The sequence below is a fragment of the Aedes aegypti genome, chromosome 3 (assembly GCF_002204515.2).
Source record: "Aedes aegypti strain LVP_AGWG chromosome 3, AaegL5.0 Primary Assembly, whole genome shotgun sequence".
NCBI lineage: Eukaryota > Metazoa > Arthropoda > Insecta > Diptera > Culicidae > Aedes > Aedes aegypti.
The window spans coordinates 140,620,423-140,647,494 of NC_035109.1; the positions used below are offsets into that span (position 1 = coordinate 140,620,423).

At 35.1% G+C, this 27,072-nt stretch overlaps 1 protein-coding gene across 2 annotated transcripts; it reads right to left on the reverse strand.

Annotated features, from left to right (window-relative positions):
- Positions 1-1,708: 1,708 nt before the first annotated feature.
- Positions 1,709-13,982, reverse strand: LOC23687484 (protein jagunal). Of its 2 annotated transcripts, none has more exons than XM_011495019.2 (3): positions 13,579-13,982; positions 2,887-3,265; positions 1,709-2,747 (listed from the first exon to the last, which is right to left on the reverse strand). In XM_011495019.2, the coding sequence occupies exons 1-3, from the start codon at positions 13,665-13,667 to the stop codon at positions 2,616-2,618; spliced, it is 600 nt and encodes a 199-aa protein (XP_011493321.1). In that variant the 5' UTR covers positions 13,668-13,982; the 3' UTR covers positions 1,709-2,615. The 2 variants fall into 2 exon arrangements, with proteins under 2 accessions (XP_011493321.1, XP_011493322.1); XM_011495020.2 differs by having other exon boundaries at positions 2,893-3,265; positions 13,579-13,980.
- Between the last annotated feature and the right edge of the window lie 13,090 nt (positions 13,983-27,072).

A 27,072-nucleotide genomic window follows, 5' to 3' on the forward strand; every position in this document is an offset into this window, starting at 1 on the left:
TCGTGAGCTTTGTGGAATGTAAAAAATGAACACGTTAGCACTGCTTTTTCTCAGTCGATGATGATGATTGTTTTCAAATCGTTCTGAATCGTCAATGAAATGCGATCAAAACAATCATCAATCGGAAAGAAAAAGCAATGCTAACTTGTTCAATTCATTCATTCGTCGGTACATGTATCATGCGTGATATAACTAACATCAGGTTGCGATGCAGTGCTCGATCTTTGGGCATTTTTTGTAATTTATTGCCTTAGGTAACATGTAACCTGTTGATGGTTAATGAATTCATAGCTTTACAATGTTCTATTCCCGTTGACTATGGTCTGAAAAAATAATGTCAATGTGTGTTTTTTGTACCATATATATTCAAAAAACTGTGATTTCAGGATACTGCGGAGAACAAATCTCGATCAAACAATGGTAAAACTCAATTTGATCTTATTAGCGTGTTCGACAAACTTTAACAGAATAGAATTAGCTTTCAAGTAGTGGTAATAGCAAGTGGTTTTGATTTTCCAAATGCTAGTTATGATTTTTCAAACCTTGATATAAGCTCAAAAACACATTTTCAACTTGAAGCATATTGAAATCTTTATCAAATGAGCTGAAAATTTGACCACACATTGTTCTTAGCATGATAATTCGGAATACTGTTTGACCGGTAGATTTCCAGACATTTTTTCAAATATGAACAGGTCTAGTGGCCACCCTGGGATGAGTTGGTGAGCTCGTTTCATGCTTTTATTTCAAATCTGTAAATTATGTATGACTTCACATTTAATCGTTTCAACGGTGGGACGAAAATTTGATTTTTCAACAAAATATGAATGGTTCGTCACTGTGAGTGTCGGCATGAACTCTTATTCATAAATAATTTATGTGTTACATTTTTTTTTAAATACCCTTTTCCATTTACTTTTATTTCTCTAATTAAAAAAAAACTTTGAATGGTTCAGTTAATCGAGTTTTTTTTCTTTTCATATGAATAAAATATGATAACATATACTTTCATCCTGACAACAGTAGGAACGTTGCGATTAAGTTCACCTTAAGTGTCGACATTATTTTCTTCCACTTGGAAATTTTTCATATCAATCGAAAATATTATAATTATAAGCATGTTTATATCTCTCAAATATTTGCTTATTATGGTCTAATCGCTTATGAAAGTGAATCCTGTGACCCAACGATCCTGCCCATTACCAACATCGCGAGTAAACGCGGTCTCCAAACAGCAAAGGTTAAACACTAATATTCCTTCCCCCCATCCCACCTGACAGCAAGGACGTGGCCGGTGTCGTTATTAACCCTGTATAAATAGAGGCACTGAATTATGCACACTGAAGAAGATTATGGCCAATCCCAGTCGAACTTCTAGTTGATTCTTTGTGCATCTTCGCTGACTTCGGTCAAACGCGAAATAGCAACCATTGATATGTGTAGTCAGTCTAAGCTAAGCTCTAAAATTTGCTAGCACTTACATCATTGATGACGATAAGTTATGGGCGCAGTTTTACCATCGCAAGGAAGTGCGCGAAGTCAATGTTGGCGCCATGATATGTTTCGACATCAGTTATGTCGAAGTAGTTTCGTCCATCGATCAAAAATTTGACCATATGTATGTTTGTCACATATTACTACTGCACGAATAGACCATTAACCTCTTACAAAAGCTTGGAGTTTTCTCAGAAATTCAAACCACGTTTACTTCATTACAACAACTTTATTTGTCCTCCCTCCTAAAGATTTAGGTTCTCTACTTCATTCATAAGAACAAGTTGAATAACATTATAATAAATATCATTTTGACTTTTCAGTTAAGTTTCCTCCTTCCGGCGTGCTCCCTGCATTCCATGAATAAATGTCGCCTCTTTCTTTTGCGTTTAGTTCAGAAAATATATCCAGTCGCACGGTTGCGCTTCGGTGAACTTTTGCACTGTGGGATCGTTTTAGTCCTTACAATCAGTTGTTTTTGTCCGTTTGTGTTCTAGTCTAGAGTTTCGGAGCACCTTTTAGGCGGTAATCCAACATCAGTTAAGCTCTGTTTGGATGTCATTCCCTTAATAGGTTTTATTTCTTGAGCAGTATCAAAAATGGCTTTTATTGCATTGTTGTGTCATTAGAACGAAATTGAAATGAAGAATCCGTACACTAAATTAAGTTCACGTTATGAGTTTTATAAAATATTAGATAAACTAAATAGAAAAATTATCAAAATTATCTGTACTCTGTAGAAGGCCTAAGACAGACTTAACATTCGTTCGTTTCAGTGTTTTCGGCTAGTGTAAAGTGGGTGTGCCCACATGGAAATTTCAATTTGTGGGTTGTAGTCATGTTTCTAACTTTGTGTTCATTCTGCCCAATTACGACAATAAGAGATTTAGCTAAGCTAAATGGCGTATTTTAAAAAATGTACCGTAGATTTCTGGTATTTCTAATATGAAGGGAAGAATTGAATTCGTTATGTAGTTTGAGAAAATGATCTTCCTACAGTAATGTCAAGTAGTGAAACTGGCGTGAAATTGTATGTATTGTTTGCTTCGAAGCACATTACATTGTTATCGAAAAATATTGTCTTTCAATGTTCAATTGCTGTGATCGATCACCTTTCCGGTTTACTGTTCCTTTCTCAGCGTTCCGCGGACTCTCCAGGCCTTGATTAGGTTCCAGGCAAAGTATAGCGAGAAGAAATGCACCTGCAGCGCCAGCAGAACGAATCCGTACCACAGCAGTCCATATGGGTAGCCCTAGATGTGCGAGAAAGCAAGTATAACAACACACGACACACAAAAGCAGTAGATGGTGCATGGATTATAAGAGCAAAGTTTTGAAGTCCGATTAGTGAGATCTAGAGGATAGCTAGGTAGGATGCAAATTGGTACTAACAATTACCTGCCAGACGAAGATGTCCGTATCTTCCAGCTCGGTGCCCTTTTCCAAGCTGATGTACTCAGTTACGTCGTTCAAATAGTAGATGAGACAGTACAACAGTGGAACGAAGGCGATAGTGCTGATACCAACCATGTACTTCTTCATGTCGTTTATCCGATTACGTCGAGCTGCCGACAGGCCAAAATAGGACAGGAAAACGGACAGACACCAAAAGTATTCCCACCAGAGCGGTTGGGGTATTTGGAGCTCCTCGATTTCCAGGATGAAGATGTCCAAACGATCCAGAATGTCGGCGGATAGTTTGACCAGCATTACGAAGAACAGCAGGTAGTGGAAGAAAATGCAATATTTTAACCGAGCCTTGTTGAGTGCGCTGTAAAATACAATATAGTTTGAAAAAGATTTGTAAACACTAAATACAATTATTTTGTGACGTTCAATGGTGCGATATGAGTGCAAGTCAACCCAAGGTCGATGATCAAAATAAATATCGTGCGGATCCCGTGAATGCTATTTTGGATATTAAAAGGATAAGGTTTAATGAGGTTAATCATTCAAAGACTAATGATTAAATTCCCGAAAGCAATAAATCTGATATTAAAATCGTTTGAAATTCGTCACAGTCAATTTTTTATCTCAACCGTTTTCGCTGATATCTAGATTCAAATCAAGGAAGGGCGAAAAATCCTTTAAAACATTGTTTGAAAAAAATATTTTTCCATATTTTCATAAACATCTCGTTTGAAAATTCCTACCAAATGTTCAAACTGATTTCGCCCAACATTTCTTCAAGAATTGTTTAGTGATGAAATATTTGCAGAGTTTTGTAGCTTGTTTGAAAGATCACATTTTTTTTAGTATATCACAATTTTTTTTTCATGTCTCAATTTGTCAAACAAACACACTGTGTCTTCTGATTACAAGTTCTCAAAAAACTATCACAATTTTATTGCGCTTCAGTATCTTAATATTGACATTATAATTGATTTAAAAAGTTTAAAATAGTTCCAGGCCACGGAAAACTTTGAAACTTTGGGTTCTGGTTTAAATTTTAACATAGATTCAGAATATACAAAAAAACTGGATACTTCTAATTCAATAATTCCCTTGAGAATAAATTCAATGGCTTGGTTTGCAAAATTCATGAAGTTTAATATATGGAAAGCTAGGTTTCAGAACTACCAATATAGTGCTTCACTTTCACTTTGGGAGAATTGTTGGAGTATGAATAAACAACTAATTGAATTTTAACATTTCACTTTGCGAAAATTATTACAAAAAATCACTAGAAAAGCGAGCAAATACCATTAAACTTTCATATGTACATTAAAAATATTATCATAAGATAAGCAGCATATTAGAGTTAACCGGGGTTTGCTGGTCTTACTAATTCTACGCTGTTCTTTCTTTTATAAAGTGAAGTGGTGAAATTCAACTAGTTTGGATACTTTTCCCGGGAAATCGACTAGCCTTATATACCGACAAGCTTTATATGTTCAAGTGAATCAATAACGCTTGAAACAACCGTTTAAAACTTGATAATTCATGAAGTTGGATGTGTCGCAAGCTACACTTCACAAAGTCAACATATTCGCCACATAGCTAATGAATGATTAATGATTAATCAAAGAGTAATAAAAAAACAATAATTACATGATTTTAGATGCTCTAAACACCTTTAAGTATGCAACGAATACATCACACTCTTGAAAATTTATTGGTACACTTATGATTAAACCATCCTTCTATAGACTCGGACTGCAAAACAATATAGCTTGATAAATCGTTAATAATTCTTGGGACTCGATATGAAAATGGCTACTGAATCTTTGGGGGGCTATTCCAGTACTTCCCGCAATTGAATCCGTCGCAACCATCGTAATTTTCGAATCGATACCCGCAGTTCTAAAGACAAACAGCAATACTGATATTTTTTAACAACTACCGTAAAACTAAACATTACATATACTGTGCAATTGAATTAAATGAAAAAAAAATATGTGAAATTTGCGATGAAGTTACACGTCTTCTCGGTGAGAACCGATTCCATGACTCCCTGTTCACTAGATAGGGCGCGTTACCCCTACACCACGAGAGAACTCATGGACTGAGAAGTTAACCTGAATTCGATTTCAACTCAATAGTCACGTGATTCTCTTTCACAAAGCGCACCTCTTTCGAAAGAATTAGATGCCCATCCAAACACAACGCTTACTATTGTTGAATGCCTAGCCGAGAGCGCGTTAGTTATTAGGTATAGAAAGACCACGCCCGTGCTGGACGTGTTTTCTGTAGTGCGGGCTCACAATGGGTCGCGACGTTCTCAATATAGGGAGTCGATGCCGGTTATGGACCCTTTGCGTATTATGGACCCCCTACAGAAAAACATAAAATTAACACTCAAAGCCAGTGCTGGAAAAGTTCGCATCACGAAGCAGCTCACGAGTGTATACCAACGCATAACAAACATCACAGACTCGGGATCTGGCTAGGTGTGAGTAAGCCCGCACCCGTCTGCTCGGGAGAACATGTCAAAAGAAGTAGCAACAAGCTCGCGAGCGTTTACTCGCGAGTAACCGAGCAAGGTGTAATTTATTATGGTTTTGACAGACAAATTAATTGTATAACCATCATATCGATAGTAAACTACTAGTTTGTAGTCAAAAGCCCTTGAAAACCATAAATCTCGGAGGGTAAGCAGCTTTTTTCCCAAAAGCACAATATGACTCTGAGCAGCTCCGAACACGTTCGCGAATCACTTTTTGCTTCAGTTACTCGGAAGTCGACAGATGCGAGAAAGCCAGCGCTCTGACGCTCGGGAGCGTTTGGTTTTGTTTTTGTTCCAGTTCAGATGAAGCGTTCGCCACTTTCCATCACTGCTCAAAGCAACCTTATTCCTATGAAAATCCACCGGGGGAACTTCGATTGCATTGTTAGTCAGCAGTTTCAGGCAAAATATTTGATTTGAGGCGCATAAATACAGATATTTGAACAGTTTTGTAAATGAAACCACACAAGAGGGTCCATAATACGCATTTCCAGGTGGGTCCATAATAGGCACGTCGGCAGTGAGCCGAATTACATGGGAATCAAATGGAGGGTCCATAATACGCAACGTCAAATTTGTAAACAATCCTATTATGGACCCCGGGAGGGTCCATAATAGGCATTCGGACAACAGTTTTCCAAATGTATATTTCTCTGGGAAAATCGTATGATTTTGTATGTTGCATGGGTGTACTGTGAAGTAAAGACATTGAACTTGTTATTAGACTCCACAAAACGTATATCCGCCTAATATATAATTGCGGAAAGGCGTCGAGAATGAATTTCAGCTACTAAGGGGTCCATTACTAGCATTGACACCCTATATGAAATAGATAATGAGTAAACAAAAGTATTATTTTGATATTGAAAATTTTGATCGAATTTTACAACAGGCACGTAAGGGTTAATCATAATCACTAGTCTACTATTGAGTTTAATCACTAATCATAATCATTAATCATATAAAATTGAAATTTAATCATTAATCATAATCATCAATCATGACTTCCAAAAATTTAATCATTAAGGTGAAGATGAATCGAAGCCAAAGTTGAAATTTTCAAGTGCACGGATCTGGAGAACCAAGCACCCGTTTAAGCTGAAAACTTAATCGATTGGTCACTAGCTGGTGGTGACCAATCGATTAAGTTTTCAGCTCAAACAGTTGCTTGGTTCTCCCGATCCGTGCACTTGAAAATTTGAACTTTGGCTTCGATTCATCTTCACCTTAATCATGATAAAATTTAATTTAATCATTAATCACTTCATCAATCATTGCGACCCGTTAATCATTACCGCTCTGGGCTGATGGTATGGACCGATGCACGAGTTCACTATTTGACGCTTGAGCGGTGCCGTGTTATTTACGTGACCATGGCAACGAGTGAATTTGGCACCGCTCAAACGTCAAATTAGTGAACTCGTGTATTGGTTTATTGATGCTGCTGCTGCTTTGTGTTTCGGTTGACTGGCAGAATCGATTGTGGTAAATTGTGATCAAAGTTCCCATGCCTGATGGATGAGGCATGAGACAGCCAGTGAGTTGCACACCCTCATCACTAAACTTTAGGCCAACGTCAATATCCTCGAGCAGTTGGGTGAGCAAATCGAGCATTGGGATGTGCTGACAATTATTAAGCACGCGGTTAGATGCAGTTACACGAAGAGATTGGGAGAAATTCTCTGAAACAAATAACGCTACATAGTTTCAGCAGCTAATAAAATTTCTGCAACATCGGGTCAACGTTCTCGAAACCGTCACAACCAACACTACAGAAGTAGCCCCGAATAATAAAAGGGTCAACCCTCTACGCTCTGGATACTACGGTTCAGTTCGGTCGGCACATCAACCATGTCCAGCCTGCGCCAACCATCATTTGATCCAGAGTGGATCTAGATAAGAGTGGCGTCAATGTCAAAATTGGAACAGCGGCGAACTGTCATTTCCATACAAATCCACGTTCCAACAGAGTTGCTCGCTGTCACTGTCAATACTTAAAATTTGATGATTTGTACAGGCCGACTGCGATACAAATCGGATCATTCCATATCACATCAACATCATGCTGTCTACTCCATCACCAGTGCATTGATGGCGATAGACTATGGATATCACTGATGGGTTAAGTTTAGCTTTAAATTAAGCAGATAAAATTGCAATTTATCAATACGATATTTTTGACAGTGTTGCAGATAGATTGAAACTATGTGTTGGTCACTGAAAAACATTAATAGCTTGGATAATGGCCACGTGATCACTCATTCTTCAGTGATTATGATCTAGAGTGCGATGTCGCATCACTGCTGTTGGTTGTCAAATCATAGTGATATTGATAGCTCGCAAGTGATATTGATAGTTTTAGACCATCAGCCATCAGCTGATATGATTGATATTAAGCAACTGACGGAACAAACAATTTCGCCAAAGATGTCAGCAATTCAAATGAACACGCCTCAAAATGGGACTGATTTGGAGCTGCCGAAGTGATTTGTTTGCAGCTCTTATGGGAAAGCTGCCGAACAGAATCAGGCTGCCGACAATAGTCACACTGACAAGAGCAGCGCATAAATGTAAACAAAAAAAAAACACGTAATTTGTCTGCTGATGTCCGAAAAAATCACAAGAGAAGCGCGCATCGGCTTAGACTGCCGAGAATACGTAAGTTCCCCTAGATGAAAATGGAATTGAACATCCAGAAAGAGCGTTGCTCGACTCCGGCAGCGAGTGCTGCTTTGCATCAGAAACCATTGTTCAACGCATGAGTGCTCGTCGCTTTGCAGCGAAAGTACCGATATCGGGAACAGGTCAATCGTCAACTAAAGTCAACGGGAAGTTTCGGTCGACAATAAAGTCTCGGATCACGAAATACACAAGCGCAATCGAAGCATGTATTCTTCCATAAGTAACCATTAATTTGCCTACCATATCCGTTGACGTATTCAGCTGACCGATTCCAACAGGCATTCATCTAACTGACCCACACTTCTACCACTGCGGCCCGATTGATGTGGTACTTGGAGCCGAAGTTTTTTTTTGACATTTTTACATTGCTGGTCGTATTCCATTGGGCTCTTCACTACCTTCGTTAGTGAATTCGGCATTTGGTTGGATAGTGAGTGGATCAGCATCCCTTTAAATCTACACCCATGATCTGCAACGTGGCTTCAATAATGCGTCAAAGACTTTCAGTGAAGAACAACACTCAGCCAAGTAAAAGAAGATTTGCTCAACGATATGGAACTCACAATCAATGTCGTCGGTGTGTTCGATATTTCTTTTCCACAAACCACTATCGCCTACAACAAACAAGTAGAGGCAGAAGATCATCAGAAAGATTACCATATCGCTGAGGAACGACGTCGCAACACCCGGGGTCAGACATTTTCGTCAATCGATACAAGGCATTTGAACTAAAGGGACCTGTCCTAAACTATAAAAGCTTAAAATCACCCTACTGGGTCTTTTAGCTTTATTTGTTTCATATTCGGCGAGTGTATCTACAACACCACCGAAATCTCCAGAAATCGTTATTTCTGTCAGGGGCAGTATGTTGGAATAGAGGTGATAGTTGACCCCACAAGCGCATCCCTACTACTCATCACTAGTGATCCTTTATATGAGAGATAAGCGGAAGAAAAATTGAATGATTTGGAAACAGACCAGCAGTGCTGAATTTGCTCGGCGTCGAGAATAATATTGGACATGACTTCCTCATAGCTAAAAAATGTATGTTGTTTCGTTATAGATCTTTGAGCTGCATTTCCAAACAAATAAACAGCAGAAGAAATCAACAACTAAATATCGCATTGACAAAAGTTCAAAAAAGGAAAATGTTTCGTACATTTTGCTCTATGCAAAACTAACTTTCACCAAAATAATTTCAAGCGGATTACATTATTCCTCAAGAAAAGTTCAAAACAAACATGATGCGTGATCGTTTGACAGTTCTTGCTACTCGATTGGCTCACACTTTGACAGAAATGTCAGCTTCCGCGAATCTCTCTTATAAAGGATCGCTACTCATCACTCAGTACAACTCTATTTCTCGCCAGCAGTCAAATCACCATCATCTACTTTCCAAATACCTATAGGATGGAAAACAACCTTGAATTTACAAGCTCTTGATGGTGTGCGCAAGTTGATTGCTCTATTTTGCTCATCATTGGTCATTGTTTATGAGTTGTCCAGAAAACCGAAGGTATTTAGTTCACATCAATCTACGGTTTGAGTCGGGCATCTGTTTTGGTTATCATTGCTGTTGTTTGTATACGTCGTCGTCGTTCAATAATTTCATGTTCATTCATTACTATCCTAAGTTCAACATCAATAAATTAAGTTTAAATCGTGATGAATAAATAAGTTAGAGAACATTTCAACGACCCATTGCACAAAAAAAAAAACGGAACTGCGAAAGAATCTTGCAATTAAACAAGGTCATTTCTAGAAAATGCATTGGGCTTAAAGTCAATTTTGCGGAATTATTGTTGATTGTACTGCAGCATCTTTACTGTGTTAAACATGCTAACGGTAAAAATCTTTTTTGCAATTTCTTGTCGTAACAGGGTGTTTTTCATCACGCCAATCTGTCATGAAACGGCCAACTTACCTGCACTGAAGAGTGCAGTGCGGCAATAGTCATTACACAACTGTAATCAGTGCTGTAATGATTCATTACGCAACGCTTTCTCATTACGCAACTGTTTTGAGTTGTGTAATGAATCATTACACAACAATATTTCAGAAATGGTAAAATAATGATGAATGCATTCCAATATAATTTCTGATACCCTCAAGTGGTCTTCTACGGAATTGCAAAACATGTTGTGCGTAACTCGTTGCAGAACTCGATTTTTACAGCACTCGTCGCAATTATCCTACTAGGCAATCAATTTACGACTTGTGCTGTAAAATAATAATTCTGTAACTTGTTCCGTAAACTACTATTTTGCAAATCCTCGTCATAATAGGGCAGCGTCCATTAATTACGTGACGCTAAAATTTGAAATTTTCGACACCCTCCCCCCTCCGTTACGCTTTTTGTATGAAAACTAAAATTTTTTGAAAAAAAACTCATATTTTTAAAAATTACGTTTGCTTAATTTTTATTTGAATTTGTGACATTTTCCTAGAATACACTATTGATAAGTGTTTTACAAACACACGGACACTTTTTGCATAGACTGTAACTTGAAAATTGATACAATGGACAAGCATGCTCCAACGGCACAACCGAGAAACATCCCTGATGAAAATTTTCAATGGCTGAAGCGGTAATCAAACTCACACCATATGACAATTTGGTTTTAGATTTTTATGCCAAAATTTAGCAAGTGCTTTTTAAAGATTAGAGATTACGATTCTAATGCATTTCATTGGTGGATCCAATGCTTAGGAAATCAGTTATGTTTTTACAGTGTACTTCTTAAAAATTGGTTTCCAATAAGCCATAGAGGGTTCCAATTGGACGTGTACCTAATCCAAGAGAGAAAAAAAAAAACAAAACATTTTTGTATGTTTTTAGAGGGTGACCCTAAACTTTTGCACGGAAGTGCATGACACATTTTAAAATAGAGGCCAGCAACTCTCTGACTGATTGAAATATTCTTGACAAAAATCAAAGGAATACTGATTATTTTTGGCCTTAAAAATAACTCGGAGGAATACATGGAGAAATTTTAGAGAAATATCTAGAGGAAATCTCTGAGGCACCTTCTACAGAATCAATATGTAGTAACATCTAAATATTCTTTGTTATTGTGATTATTTTTGAGCAATTTTACTAGATGAATGGGATCTTTCAAGAAATTTATGCAGGGATGAAACAGATTTGAAGATGTGCTCGAGAGCACTCTTAAAATTCTTAAAATAAATCCTCAAAAAAATCTTGTTAGGATTCTTGAAGCAGTTCTGGAACAATCCTTTAATTATTTTGCATGGAAAAGGGTGAATTTATGATAAGAATCGAGGAGGAATCCTGGGTAGGATTTCTTAAGAAATCTCTTGAACTCGTAGCCATCCCTGAAAAAATATTTGTCAGGTGTCTCTGAAGGATTTGCTTAAAATTTCCTCGAAGATATTCAAGTATCCTGAACATAATCCATGGAAACTTCTGTTGATAAATTAAAAAAACAGTCATTGGTATAGAGTAGGTGCACCAGTTATGGACATAATATACCATACGTGATAATTTGATTATTTTCAAATTTTTAATCATTCTTTGTGTTTAAGTAATTTGATATCAAATGAATCTTGATGTTCAAACATTCAAACATATTTAAAATGTGAAAGTTTTCGAGAAATCACATATGGCCAAATAGGAAACCACTATAGCCATAACTGGTACACTTTCCCTACTCTTGATATAATCACTGATGATATCTCTGAAAGCATTGTGAGATGGAATCATTGAAGAATAAAAAAACATATTTTGAATTCCTTGAGGCACGTATGGAGTAATTCCTGTAAGAATTCTTGTATAGTTTCATGCAGAAAATCCAAGATAAATTTTTGTAAAATTCTCTAGAGATTTGTCTTTACGCTTATAATAAAATCAATGAACAATTTGTCTTTAGAGATGCATGGATTAATCCCCAGGAATTTTGAAAAAAATCGCTCTAAGGTAAATATTCGTGAAAATATTTTTGAAACAATTCATGAAGAAATTACAGGAGGAATGATGAAAAAAAAACATATTGGAGAAATCCTTGAAAAGAATTTCTTGAAAAAAATCCTAAATATAAACACTGAGAACAACAATTTCTTGAAGGAAGCGCCGAAGGAAATCCTAGTGGAATTACTAGATAAACTTAAAATAAATTCCACGAGGAATACGAGAAGTACTTAATCTTTGGAATGCTGGAGGAATCCTGGAATCAATTCTCAATGTATTATTTTGCAGGAGGTATCCTAAAAAGAAACTCTGAAATGATTCTCGATGGGATTCATCGAAGAATTCCTGAACAACTTTTTTACATTGATATAGGAGTATTCCTAACGAAATAACTTAATATTCTCTGTGGTTTTTCTTATAATATAATGAAATTTTACGAGCTGAAATATTTATTGGCGTTAAAATGCAAAATCGGCGGCGAGACGTTGATCGGCGTATGGCACACCGCCGATGCATCAATCGGCGTCGGCGTGACGTAAAATGTAATGGCGACGGCGGCGTGGCGAGCATACAACACAACAGTTTGTTACAGAATAAACAAAAATCTTAGAATTTTGAGGTAAACGCCAGTCTAAGCCATATGGTTGACAATTTGTAAAAGTGATACCGAAGTATAATTGAAAATTGTGTGTTATTAAAAAATGTCTTTTAATTGCCAAATATTATGATAAGCCGACTTACATTTTAAAACCATTGAAACGAATGTTCATTGTACACATTACGTTGAATATAAAAAAATACGTTTGAGCAAAACATGTGACAGAGATTCATAATTCAATCGAAGTTGTTTGCTGTCCAAAGCATGGTAATGCTGTTAAGCTTTAAATGTGAAGCGTGCACGTCGCCTCAACATACGCATAGCCACTTTGTGTTTATGCTTCGCCGTACTTATCTGGTTTGTGTATACCGAACCGTGTTCGGTGTAAACAACACGACGATAGCTGTCTACCATTCAAAACGAATCCGGTCGGACAAGCATTACCAGGGAGATACACAAAACTAATACCAGCAATGGTGGCACGTGTGCGATAAAGCCATGCTGGTAATAGTAATCAGGCGAAAAAGTATAGCAACATGACAGTTCGCTACGCTTCGTGTACAGTTGCTATAAAACTGTTCCTAGCTACATATACATTTCTCATCGCTCATAGCATAACTACCAATATATGCAGTAATAATACTGTCTGTCACTGGTAGAAAAACACTTATGCAAAAATATCTTCTTCACAAATTTCATTGATCGACCGCTGGCTTGTCTATTTTTATTCGAGCAATTCTCTGAACAGGATTTATTCATTGAATCATTGCTGAATGACTTTTGCAACCCTGGTTCTGATCGATCTTAGCCCAATCCACATTTTGATCCAGACGCGGCTTATATCACAACAGCATAACAACACCTATCATATCTGTTTCAGAAGTCCTGGGGACCTTAGGCTGGTGCAATGATGGGAAAAAAATATTTAACCTGATTTGGTAATGAGCGGCCACACGTTGCCTGTGCTCGAAGTCGGCACCGTCCGTGCCGATCACCATTGGACCTCCTCGGGATGCCATGTTAGCCCAGTGGCCGGGTTATCCTGCTCAGAATACGTTTCTTCCTTCTTCGGGAGGTTGACGAGCCTAGTCAGGACTCTTCTGGAGCGCGAATTTGAACAGGGGAAAAATTCCTTCGCCACTTTCACTACTTTCGATCGTTCTCTCACTCACAACATCACATCCACTTGGGTCGTCGAAGTCTTCGTTGTCAGGACGGGATCGTGAGCTGTCACCCACAGCAGTGCACTGCACACCAATTTACACTCTCCGACCTACACGTAGTTAATTTGGACTGCTGAGTTGACAACTGCTCTAAGCTGACGGCTTTTGAACACTGCAGTGATGCCTAGAATGGTGAAGTATAAATTAATAAATTCAAAAATATTAATAAGTTTGAATTTGAATAAAATGTGTGTGCTTAAAAGATCAAACCTTTTATTTTTCATGTTTAGAAAATTTTAATAAATAAATGTTGCCTACATAGTTTTGTGCATTAATTCTGCACTCTTCGTCATTTTTTTGCATGTCAGCATAACAACATTGTTTTACAATTACTCTCAATTTTATTTTTGATATATTTAGCTAAATTTTTCAATTATTATTTTCATTAGATGCATTAAATTGAACGTAATAAGTTAAGGTTGATTTATTACTTGCCTAACATTAATCAAATGATTCGTATGGTCTGATACCCCTGTTAATGTAAAGCATGTGTGCTGTTTGGTATCTTCGAAGCAGGCGAATTTCAATTTTATAGCATCGATGGTTCTTGTCTTGGTTAAGGGAGTTACTACACATACAGAGTGATTATATTTTGTCATTTGAATTATTCCTATTTAAAACCGAGTTTACACTAGAAACAATGATGGTAACAGAATTTCTTGATTTAAGTAATTTATGACTATTCTCTATTTGCCTCATTTTTATTCTACAGGCAATGCTGTTTGTCAATTTGCCTAGGTTGAAGCATCGCTATGCTTGGTTGATCAATCCGAGTTTTCATGCAAGAAAGTTGAATTTATTTTATTTGATAGTTGACTTGAATTCAACTCAGATGAACGAGGTGTTTAGAATGACCAAGCGAATTAAATCCCGTCGAATCGAACGCAAAAGTTGAATACCTTCTACTTTCTTTCAATTCAACTGAGTTGCTAATGTGAGTTGAACGAAAGTGTTTATACGTTCAATTCTCCTTTAATTTTGATGCATTCTAGTTGTTCATTTCACTTTCCCCATGTAAACACCGCATAATGGAGTTGAATTAATTACACTAGTTTACAACATTTCTGAACTTAGTAAGCTGAGCTCCATTTTCAATGTAAAATCGTACGCTGAATCCAAAAAAAAAAATGTCAAAAAAATTCACAGTAGAACCGTTTTTGAAATACGCTCAATATTTTATTTTTTTTTGGTTTTTCAAAAAAGTACATTTGCTAAAATTGATGTATCTCCGGATTTAGAGCACCAAATCTAAACTTTTTTTAGCAAAATAAAGCTAATTAAATGTGCTTTCTACCGTCTGAACATTACTTTGTTGTGCAAATTACGGTTTTCTAGATATTTATGGCATAATCAAATTTTTTCGATATTTTTGAGTAAAATTTAACCAAATTTTCAACTTTTAGCTAAGTTTTAAGCACGATGCTGATGTTTTAAAATTCGTTTATCATGTTGAACTCAAGGTATGTAAAAAACCAAAAGAAAAAAGTACCTAATGACTGAAATCGGTTGAAAATTGAAGATGTTATGGCATTTTTTGTAGAACACTTGAATTTTGAAGTTTTTACGATTTTCAAGCGATCTCAACAACATGAAGAAAATTTAATAAATTTTCATTTAGATTTGCTTAAACTTTCAACAGTTTATAAGTCTTAGTTAAGATTTAATGTTGTGTTATCAATCCATAATTTTAGATCACGACTAATCTGTAAAAAGGGCGTGTGTATTAACAGAGCTTCTACTTCACTCAGAACATAAGTTTTATCTCTACTTATTATCTCTACAACAATCAGTTCATTTCATATATTTCAAAGCTTCCTTAAATTAAGCTATAAATTCACATGTAAAAAATATATGTTTAAAAAATGGTTGTTTGAATCACTCCGTCTGTTATGCTTGCAATTTGTTTCTCGAAAGAGAAACCAACAATAATCGCCCATCATCGCTTCATCCCAAAATCCTTGATAACGACGTTCCATTATTTTCATTTGCTGATGAAAACGTTCCCCGTGCTCATCGCTTTCGTCGCCGAGGTTTCGCTTTCGTTTCGAGGTTCAAATGCGAGTGTAGGAAATGTATCTTCAGAGACATATTCACACCTGTTAAAATAAAATGTAAAATTTTACAGCTGAAAGTAAATAAAACAAAACTTTAAAATTTACCCATTCTCTTGTAGTTTTTGAGTAAATCGGCTACAATTTCTTCATAGTCTGGGCTCCTGGTGTTCCCCAAATACTCCGCAACTACACGCTGGAACGATTTCCATGCTTCGGCTTCATGATTGTTCAATACGGTGTAGAAATCTTCATCGTTTAACATTTTTTTAATTTGAGGACCAACGAACACACCTTCCTTAATCTTGGCATCCGACAAGTTTGGAAAAATGGGTTTCAGGTATCCGAAAGCTGGTCCTTCCTTGTTAAGCGCCTTTACAAAATTCTTGAACAACCCAAGCTTTATGTGCAGTGGTGGGAGTATTATCTGTTCCTTCGCTACGAGAGGATGGCACCTTACATTCCCTTGACCAATTGTAAAAGACTTTCGTTCGGGCCAATTTTCCCGAACGTAATGTTGTTTACGTGCTCGGCTATCCCATTTGCAAAGAAAACACATGAACTTAGTATATCCCTGTTGCAAGCCAGTCAACATTGCAACAACTTTGAGATCTGAACATATTTTCCAATTATGTTGGTTGTAGCATATCAGGTCAAGTATAAAAGCCATCGATTCGTATGATTCCTTCATGTTCACGGCATGAACTAGCGGAATCGAAGGCTTATTGTTCCCTTGATGCAGCAGAACAGCTTTTAAACTTAATTTACTACTGTCGATAAACAAACGCCATTCAGAAGGATCATATGGTTCACCGAATTCTTCAAACAAGCCTCTTATGTCATGGCAAAAGCAAGCACTGTCTTTTTTGGAAAAATATTTTCCAAATTTTTCATGACGCTTTCTGTAGGAAGTAACTTTTGTATCAGCAGAAAGAAAGTTTCGTTCCATCAAGCGCGATGCCAACAATTCTGATTTTTCTTTTGATAAGTCCAAGTCCCTTATCAAGTCATTGAGTTCCGCTTGTGTAAACAGCATCGGCTTTCTTTCGTGTTCCACGTCGCTTTCATCAAAGGGTGGTTCGTCACTGTCATCCACTGAAGGCTCTCGTTTTCGCTTTGGACAAACAGGATAAGGAGATGAATCTTCATGTGGAATCGGTTTTGTCATTGATTGAACTTGTGGATATTCAACTGCTTTGTGACGTCCGTGTTGCATGACTTTGGTTAAGCAGAAATAACAATCCGCTGCATGACAAAATGGTTGGCGCCATATTGTCGGTACAACAAAGGACAAATGGCGGCTGGTACAAGATTTGTTGATTAGTTAGTTAGTAAATAGCACTTGTTAGTCATTTGAATATAGAAAATTAAATAATTACCTTTCTCCAGACATCCATCTAGCCAAGCATGTTTTGCACGAACTACACACAACGTTTGGAGTCCACGTTTTGTCGAGGTTTTTGGGATCAGTTTTGAAATAAAGCCGATATGCAGTTTGCAATGAACTAGTAAAATTTACCGGTGTCGTAAAAATGTAGTTTCCGCAGACGAAACAAAATTTTTGCGGATCATTTTTGCACTTAAATTCACGCTTTGCCGCACACATTGTTTCACTATGTTCAACAAACAGTACTACCTGTCAACAATGTTTTCCCTGCGACGAAAGTGCTGCCAAAATCATTTTGTCATAACAAAGTTTTAACGTTCAAACGCCAAACAGACAAGCAGCATAAACTTATCATTAAACTTGAAACCACATCAAAAATAGTTATAACCACATCAAAACAGTTAAAGGACCAAACATTTCAGGAATCAGTCAGGAATTTATATTTCTTGTATCACATTAATCGCCCTGATCATTCAGCCGTTGAGCCAGCAACACTAAAGAAAGCTTGACATCGCAGTAGCCTGAACTTTCGTATGCCATAATTGAACACGGATGGCTTCGGAAATTTTTCTTCTAAGTTGCATACAGTATGTAGCCAAGGCGGATACATCTTTCACGTTCTCAAATGAGCCCATGGCCTTATTTTATACACGTATTCATTGTAGTTTGTTTGCTGGATTTAATATTGAATCATAAAAAGTTCATCATCATCATTATTAGCTTGAAATATATCAAGACTCCATGTTAGTAAAACTGGCCTTTTTAATATATACGCAAACACATAAATTCTGCTTTTACATACGCCCTTTTCATTAATTAGTCGTGATCCAAAATTAATAATTGATAAAACGGTTAACAAAGCATGGAATCTGTACTAAGAGTCATTCAAAGTGAAAGGATTTAGTGAAATTTATATGGATTTCGTCTTGTTGTTTTAAAAGGTCAAAACTTCAAAATTCAAGTGTTCTACAAAAAATGCCTTAACATCTTCAATTTTCAACCGATTTCAGTCATTAGGTACTTTTTTTCTTTTGGTTTTTTACATACCTTGAGTTCAACATGATAAACGAATTTTAAAACATCAGCATCGTGCTTAAAACTTAGCTAAATGTTGAAAATTTGGTTAAATTTTACTCAAAAATATCGAAAAAATTTGATTATGCCATAAACATCTAGAAAACCGTAATTTGCACAACAAAGTGATGTTCAGACGGTAGAAAGCACATTTAATTAGCTTTATTATGCTAAAAAAAGTTTAGATTTGGTGCTCTAAATCCGGAGATACATCAATTTTAGCAAATGTACTTTTTTGAAAAACCAAAAAAAATCAAATATTGAGCGTATCTCAAAAACGGTTCTACTGTGAATTTTTTTGACATTTTTTTGGATTCAGCGTACGATTTTACATTGAAAATGAAGCTCAGCTATTGAAGTTCATGACTTTCATTTTTATTTGTAAACTAGTGTTATTGATTCAAATACATACTTCCCAATTAACCCTTTAATACCCACTTTTGGCATTTTGTGTATTTTTTCTTAGCTCGAAAATCAAAATGGTTTTATTTTTGGCTTACACATTGAAGCATAACAAGCATATTAGGAAAGTTTTATACGGCTTCTTAATAATTTTTGTATTTTTGGAAAATATATGAAAAATTATACTATTTTATAACCTACAAATGCCTAGAACTAATTTAACGCGTAGTACATTCTATATTTTTCTATCGACCTATCACAAAAAAAGAGTATGGTGGAACTGAAATAATTTCAAACCGATTATACTGTTAGTTACATAAAAACAAAATATGTTCCAGAAAAAATTAAAAAAAAATGTTTTCAAATGTCCTGAAAAAATAAAATCTCTATTATTGTCAAAAATCGAAGAGGTTTCAAGAAAAAAATTAATAGTATAGGGATGTTGAAAAATAGATTAAGATCGATTTAAGATGGCTAAAAATGATAGGTACTTAGTTCGAAAATGAAAATTAGATTTTTTTAGATTAGATGGCTAATGTTGCTAAAGCTGTAATTTATGCATATAAATGGTGTAAATAAAGCCAGCATTGCTGAATAACTACAACAAAAGTTGGTTCAAAGTGGGACATGATCCCACAAATGTCGAGTTAACGCGTATCCGCCCAGCAAACCGAACAAAAATTCAAAATACTGCCACTTTGACAATTTTTGACGGATTTCCTTTCCGGTCCGGAGTTATTCCGGTGGATCACTGAGGCACACCGGGTAAAATGACCCCATCTTCCTTTTTATCGACATTTAGCCAACTAATTGGTATAAATTCAACTCAAATATAAAACATATATATTCGACTACGTATGTGAGTGCTATATTAGGCAATTGGACAAGTTACGGGTGATTCAGCTCAAAAAAAAAAAAAAAAAAAAAAAATATATATATATATATATATATATATATATATATATATATATATATATATATATGTATATATATATATATATATATATATATATATATATATATATATATATATATATATATATATATATATATATATATATATATATATATATATATATATATATATATATATATATATATATATATATATATATATATATATATATATATATATATATATATATATATATATATATATATATATATATATATATATATATATATATATATATATATATATATATATATATATATATATATATATATATATATATATATATATATATATATATATATATATATATTAACGGAAATAATTCCGGTTTAATGCAGTCTCTTTTCTATTAATTGGAGAACCTTCAAATCCAAACCACTGCAGAACACGTTTTTATCTCAAACTCCAAAATATCGCTATTTACTTAATTAAGTGTTGTTGAATCCATTGCCGTTTTCAACAATTTCATAACACTTCTAGTTTCTCAGATATTGGCTGTTGAAAATACATGTGTATAACAATACTTTTCAACTATACTCGTAAAGTATAATTCTAATCTCAAAAGATTTTTTTGCAATTCAACAAACTATTGTATTTTGCTGTACAAGAGAAACAAAAAAATGTATGGGATAGTACACAAATTATGTCACGCTAAATTTAAACTTTTTCGACCCCCCCCCCCTTTGTCACACTTTTTGTATGAGTCCTCCGAAAATTTTGTAAGGTTTGTCACGCTTGGCTCAACCCCCTACATCCCCCCCCTTGGAGCGTGACGTAATTTGTGTATGACCCCTTTGGAGACTACAATCATGTTGAAAAAGTCAATTTAATTTAAATTGAATAGTACAATTTCAACCAAATTATATCTGAAATTAAAGTTAAAGTCCTATTCTGCATGCTTGGTGGATTAGGTCACAAAAAAGTTTGATAAATCATACTTCAAATTCCATGTGAACATCAATGGAACCAGTGATTAATGCAACTTTCGCGACCTGTAATTAAAAATTGTGACGTGCTGGAATATTTCTGAGAACGGCATCATATTCAACAACCCCAAATTAACTAGAGACTTGATCTTTGAGACACGCAAAATACTTCTGGGGTCAACATGAACAAATTTGGGGGGTGTACATTAAGATTTTTGCAGTTGGATCATTATGGGCCATATTAATGCTAAAGGTGTTCGCTTTATACAATGAACAGTCCTTAGGAACGTCTATGGGCGCTATCTGCAAAGTACCAGAGCGATTTCCAAAGTATATGATTTGGATCAATAATACAGTAAACTTGTGTTTTTCGAATAACGTGTTGCTTGACATTGAAATTCTAATCTCCCATATCCAACTTACAGTTTTTATGATAACAATAGTTGTCTGTGAACTTTTCAGCATTTTCAGTGGTGATTTAAAGATTACCCAAAGACAAAGTATATTTATATGACAATCGATACGTAGATATTTTGTACCGTAATAAAAGTACAAATCTATCATTTCAAAGTGAATACTGATTCCAATCTTCGAAACGCAATAAACGAAGTTGCTGATGAGAGCAACTCTTCTGAGCAATCTTCTGAAAATAACTCAAACAAAATTACTCTAAAATTAATTTGTTTCTTCAGCAACTCTCTTCACTAAGGCTTAAGAAATGAGGTTTGATAGTGTATGTTAGCATCAACATGGATATTAAAGTGATGCAAATTTTCAGGAAAAATTGTTATTCATCATCATAAAGTAGGTTTGCCTTCAGTAAGCTTCTCTAACTATTCGGCAGGCAACAGTGGTGCTCCTGGCGAGAAGAATAGATCAAAGTAATCCAGGCTACTATGTTCTACAGCAAAAGAGCAGTGTTGCTCTGAAAGTAGTTGAATGATTATTATCTCAGCATGGTTTAGACTTTGGGATCAAGAATAATAAATTATCCTTACGTTCCAACAAAATGTGGTATTCGGCAAAGTTGTAGCTGGGATGATTTTACATGGGGAGAGTGTGTTCATTTTTTCATGTATTATTATGACGAGCATATAGAGGACTGAACATAAAAGGTTTGTCTTTTCCATAGTAATTTCCATATAAACTTCAAATGGCGTGTGCACAGCTAAATTTCTTCCAGATCACTTCAAATTTTGGGAGCATGATTTTCTTCATAATTGACACCGTTTAAGCATAGGGGAGCAAAAATTTAAAAAATTGCATCAGTCTAATGGATATGCTAGTATTACCGGTGATATACGCATTGTTTTTGATTTTTTTTTAAATATTCAACACCTTTAAACCCTCACAAAAATAGCTAAATACTTGAATTTGTATCATAAGAGTTGTAAACAATGGTGGCAGGTCATTTGACAGTCGTATGGCAGAATTGTCATTTGGCATAAAGTCGTTTGGCCTAATGGTCGTGTGGCATAATGAGTGTGAAATCAAGAATTTCTTGAAAAAAATGACATTTATTTTTACGTTTTTATTGAATCCCTCTTGCGACATCAGACTTTCTTTGGAGTCAAATGATATTTTCTTGACATTATTTGTTTCAATCGATAACATTGATCTGCTCAAGTTATCAGCGAGAAGTAAAATCGATTACTGCGTTTACTCCGATATTCTACACGCAATTTTTGATGTCGTTCCATCTAATTATGCCGTAATAATTTTTGGCGTCCAATCTTCCATTGTTTTAATCATAAATTTTGCCTTCTATTAAAAATTGGCTGTTCTCTATATTATGAAAAATTTAGGAAAGATTAATGTTAAACATTTTTATATTTTGCTGTTTTGTTAATTCTTGCAAGTCGTAAGAGATCATGACTTTAGAACCTGCTAATATTTGAACATATTTTTTTTACAAACACATGACCTCCTTTCGAGATATGCTGACAAAAATATAATATTTCAATTTATTTTATTTTGTGTTAAAGCCTTAAACATTCTAAATGAAAAATAATCTCCTCTCATAGATAGGCTATTTATGCATTTTGCTGCACTAATAGATCTTTTGATTAGAGCTCTCAATATTTCGTAAAAAAATCCCTCCTTTTACCAAGTAATTTTCATCAATACCGTTTTGATTCATATTACGGACACTTAAGACCTCAGGGAAGTATAACGCGACATAGGACATACAAAATAAATTATTCTGTATGATTCCTCAGCGTTATCGAGCGTCGGAAACCCTAAACTTTCGCATGGTGAGTAAAGAATACGCTTCCGCAACTTGTCTTATTCTAAATAAATCGAAATGTGTGGCCTGTTCATGATTCTTATTCCGGACGCTTCCTCTCTTTTGCCTCATATTCCGGACACTTTGATTCGAATTCCGGATAGCTCATGGAAATCATTGATAGAAAAGTCAAATCATCAATTGAATTCTTCAAACCACAAAAGAGACGCCTAAGGCAGTTGGGCATTATAAATATGCATAGATATTTATGGAAAATGCTTAATAACATGAGCCTCGAAAGTATGAACTTTTGAACGTTAAAAATTGAAACATTTCGTGTGAAATGTTTCCCATACAAAGTAGAGTGTCCGGATTTTGAAGCTGTCCGCAATATGAATCAAAACGGTAACATATTTAACTTAACATGCAATTCAACAAGTATTTGTTAGTCTTCTAATAACAATGTTTTGTTATGCGATATTAAATTATCATTTAAAGAAAATCAAACTCCACCCAGTATATAGAAGGATGATATGCAGGAGGCTCATTCTATTGAAAATGTCGTTTAATTGCGGGAAGAAATGAGAACTGTTATGGTTCCATTTATTGTTTTCATATAACTAATTAGAAAATTCGATGCAATATAATCCAGGTAATTAAATATAAAAAAACATATGTATCTATATCCTCCTCTTATATCCTCTAAAACTCAGGGGAATGGGATTTTACTCATTAGGATATAATTAAACTCGCCTCATAAAGATGATAAATTAAATTCAATATTTCTGTTGCGAACTGTCTCTACAGTGATATTCAATGCTTTAATAACTATTAAAATATTTTGAACCTATTGTATTATTATTCTTCTTTCATAAATTATTGATGATAAATCCTTCTGGAAATCCTCCGAATAACTGCGATTCTTCTGAAAATGTTTTAATATTTTTCCGGAAATACCCCTGAGGTTCTTCCGAAAATGTTTCTAAAATCCTTAAAGAAATTCTGTTGGAATACTTCCGGATATTTTTCGAGAATTCTTCAGGCGATCCGTCTAGGATACTTACAAAAGTCTTCGTGGGAGTACAGAAAATGTTCGTGGGAGTACTGAAAATCTTCCGGAATTACTTTTGAGATTCTTCTGGCTGGATATCCTTCTAGGATTTTTCCTTTGGAGTTCTTCCGAAAATCTTGCTGGAATCCGAAACGAAACCGTCGGAGATTTTTAGGGAAATGCTTCTTTAATTCTTACATAATTCTTCTTCGATTATTCTGGAATTATGTTGAAATTATTCTGAATATTTTTCGATGACTTTTCCAGACAACTCTCTAGGATTTGTCCGGTAATCTCTGTTGGATTCTCCCAGAAATCTTGCTAACATTCTTCAGATTACTTTTTGATAGTTCTTCCGAAAACACTCTGAGGTTCTTCTGTAACTACTATGGTTTCTTCTGGAAACCTCTCTGAGATGCTTCCGGACATCCCTTTGTGACTCTTTCGTATACTTCCAGAAATTCTTCCGGAAATTTCGTTTAGATACTTCCACAAATCTCGTTAGGATTCTTCCGTAAATTTATAGGAAATCGTTCCGGACATCCTCCTGTATTCTGGAAATTCATCAATGATTCTCCCGAAAATTTTTCAGAGAATCTTCTGGAAATATTTTTGGGAATCTTCTGGAGAAACCTCAGGCATTCTTCCGAAAACCGTTCTGGGATTTTTCCGGGTATCATTTAAGGAGTCGTCTTCTGGGACTCTTTCAGAAATTATTTTGGGATTATCTGGTTTCTCTAAAATTTTTATGGAAATGCCACTAGGAATCTTTTAAAAATTCTTTTCTTGTAAAACTAGCTAGGAATCTTCCAGAAATCATTCTCGGAAGATTGTCGGAATAAGCCCAAAAGAATTTTTGGAAGGATTCAGAAGAGATATCCGGCAAGAATCCCAGAACGATTTCCGTTGAATTACAGAAAGATTTTTCGTAAATATTCCACAGCAAATTTTTTGAAGAGTCCCAGAAAAAAAATCGAAAAATCTCAGAGGGATATACGGTAGAACATATGAGGAATTTATTTAAGAACCATAGAGGGCTTTCTGGAGGTTTACCTAAGGGATTCATGTAATTAAAAATGAAATCCGGAAAACTCTCCCCTGAATTTTCGGAAGAATCCCAGAGGGATGGTTTCAAAAATTTCAGAAAGATTTCCGAAAACATTCTCGAATAGTTTTCGGAACAATCTTAGATGAATTTTCTGAAGAACCACACTGTCGTGAATCGCAAGTCAGTCCCATCTGTAAAAACTAAAAATTGAGAAAATGGGCTGTGAAGTTTCCAAACTCGTTTTCCATACGAATATTCAAAAAAACTCCAGATGATTGGAACATGTTCAAATCTCAATGGAACTTTCAGAATTTGCTTCTCGCTACGTTATCTTTCCAAGAAAAATATAAGGATGATCAAAGCACGGTTCATTTCTGCGTTACACGATGCGGAATTCCGTAGTGGGACTGATATGCGATTACTTTTCATTATGGGACAATTTGACTTCCTGTTTTTTTCCTAATTTTTCCGAACAAATTTTGTTATCTCATGAATGCAGCTGAAAGAGCATTGGAAGATATGTTGAAAACTGAACTCAACTCAATTTTGACGAAAATGCAGATGGGACTGACTTGCGATTCACGGCAGCACAGAGGTGTTTCCGGTCTCTAGGCGAATTGAATATTTGAAGTTATAGTAAGAAGATGTCTGGAATGCTTCTTGCAAGATTTCTGGAAATATAAAAGGGGCTTTTTGGAAGAGTACCAGAACGATTTCCAAACAAGTCAAGGGGGATTTTTGGAAAAACTTCAGAGAAATTCTGAAGAATTCTAACAAGATTTCCGTAAAAATTCCAAATGAATTATCGGAAGGATTTCTAAAAGAAGGATTTCCGAAAGAATCTCAAAGCATGAATAGTAATTTTTAAAAATATTATAGTTTCAGAGAGATCTCCGGGAGAATTTAAATGGGATCACCGTAAGAGTACCAATGACATTTACCAAAAAAATTACAGGATTTCAAAAACTCAAAACCGGATTTTTTGATTTCAATCGATGGTTTGGACACATTTATTGTGCCTCTGTTGTCCGCAGATTCCTTGAGAAAGACACAATAAATGTGTCCGAGAACAAGTGGTAAAATTATTTGACTTCTGACTGTGAAAGTGAAACGAATTTCACAAGAAATGTAGAATGTTTACAACACTGCTTTAGCCAGCATCTCAATTAGAGGAGCAAATTGATTCCAGGTACATATAAATAATTTGTAATAATGTGTAATCAATCCATAAACGAGTCAATGATACACAAACCTTCGTTAATTATATTACATACAGTATGCATTTTTTAATTTCTTTATTAGTTTCATTCTAAACATTACATTCATTTCTTATATCTACAGTATTGGACAAAACATTTGCAACTTTTTCGATTTTTCATACAAAATGACCAACTTTGGTAAGCTAGATCTCAGTTATTTATGGACCGATTTGAATAAAATTTTCAGAGAACATCAGATATAACTTGAATTTTAGCATATATTTTTGAATAATTTTTCCAATCACGAGTTTATAAGTTATAACGGTTTAACTAAAGTGTAATTTTCGACGAAAAATTCAAAACTATTTATCTCAAAATCTGATTGCTCTACACAAAAATTGTCTTCAGCAAACTTGTTTATCTCGTTAACATCTACAACTTTGCTGAAGATACCATGAAGCTATTCCTTCAAAATATTTAATTCACTTATAAAATCACTTATAAAAAATCGTCAAAAATTCACTTTAGTCAAACCGTTACTGCTTTTGACCTTGTAATTGGAAAAATCACTCAAAAATGTATGTTAAAATTCAAGTTATGTCTGATATTCTGCCAAAATTTCATTCAAATCGGTCCATAAATAACTGAGATATAGCTTACCAAAGTTGGTCATTTTGTATGAAAAATCGAAAAAGTTGTAAATGTTTTATCCAATACTGTAGGTGTTCTGTGTAATTCAACAACACTATCATCCTTCTTTGGTAAAACAAAATTTAAATTTTATTAACATTTTTTAACAACATATTACATTTCATTTGCGGTAGCAGTTCAGATGTTTTACAGATGAGTTGACTTCACCTGCTTATAAGAGAAAAAACACG

Bases quoted from the DNA above. Each gene is read 5' to 3' on its own strand.
- LOC23687484 (XM_011495019.2), bottom strand. From the start codon at position 13,667: ATGGCATCCCGAGGAGGTCCAATGGTGATCGGCACGGACGGTGCCGAC. The intron at 3,266-13,578 runs GTTAAATATTTT...TGTATTTTACAG, and splicing joins GCCGCTCATTACCAAATCAG to CGCACTCAACAAGGCTCGGT. The intron at 2,748-2,886 runs GTTAGTACCAAT...TCGCACATCTAG, and splicing joins TCTTCGTCTGGCAGGTAATT to GGCTACCCATATGGACTGCT.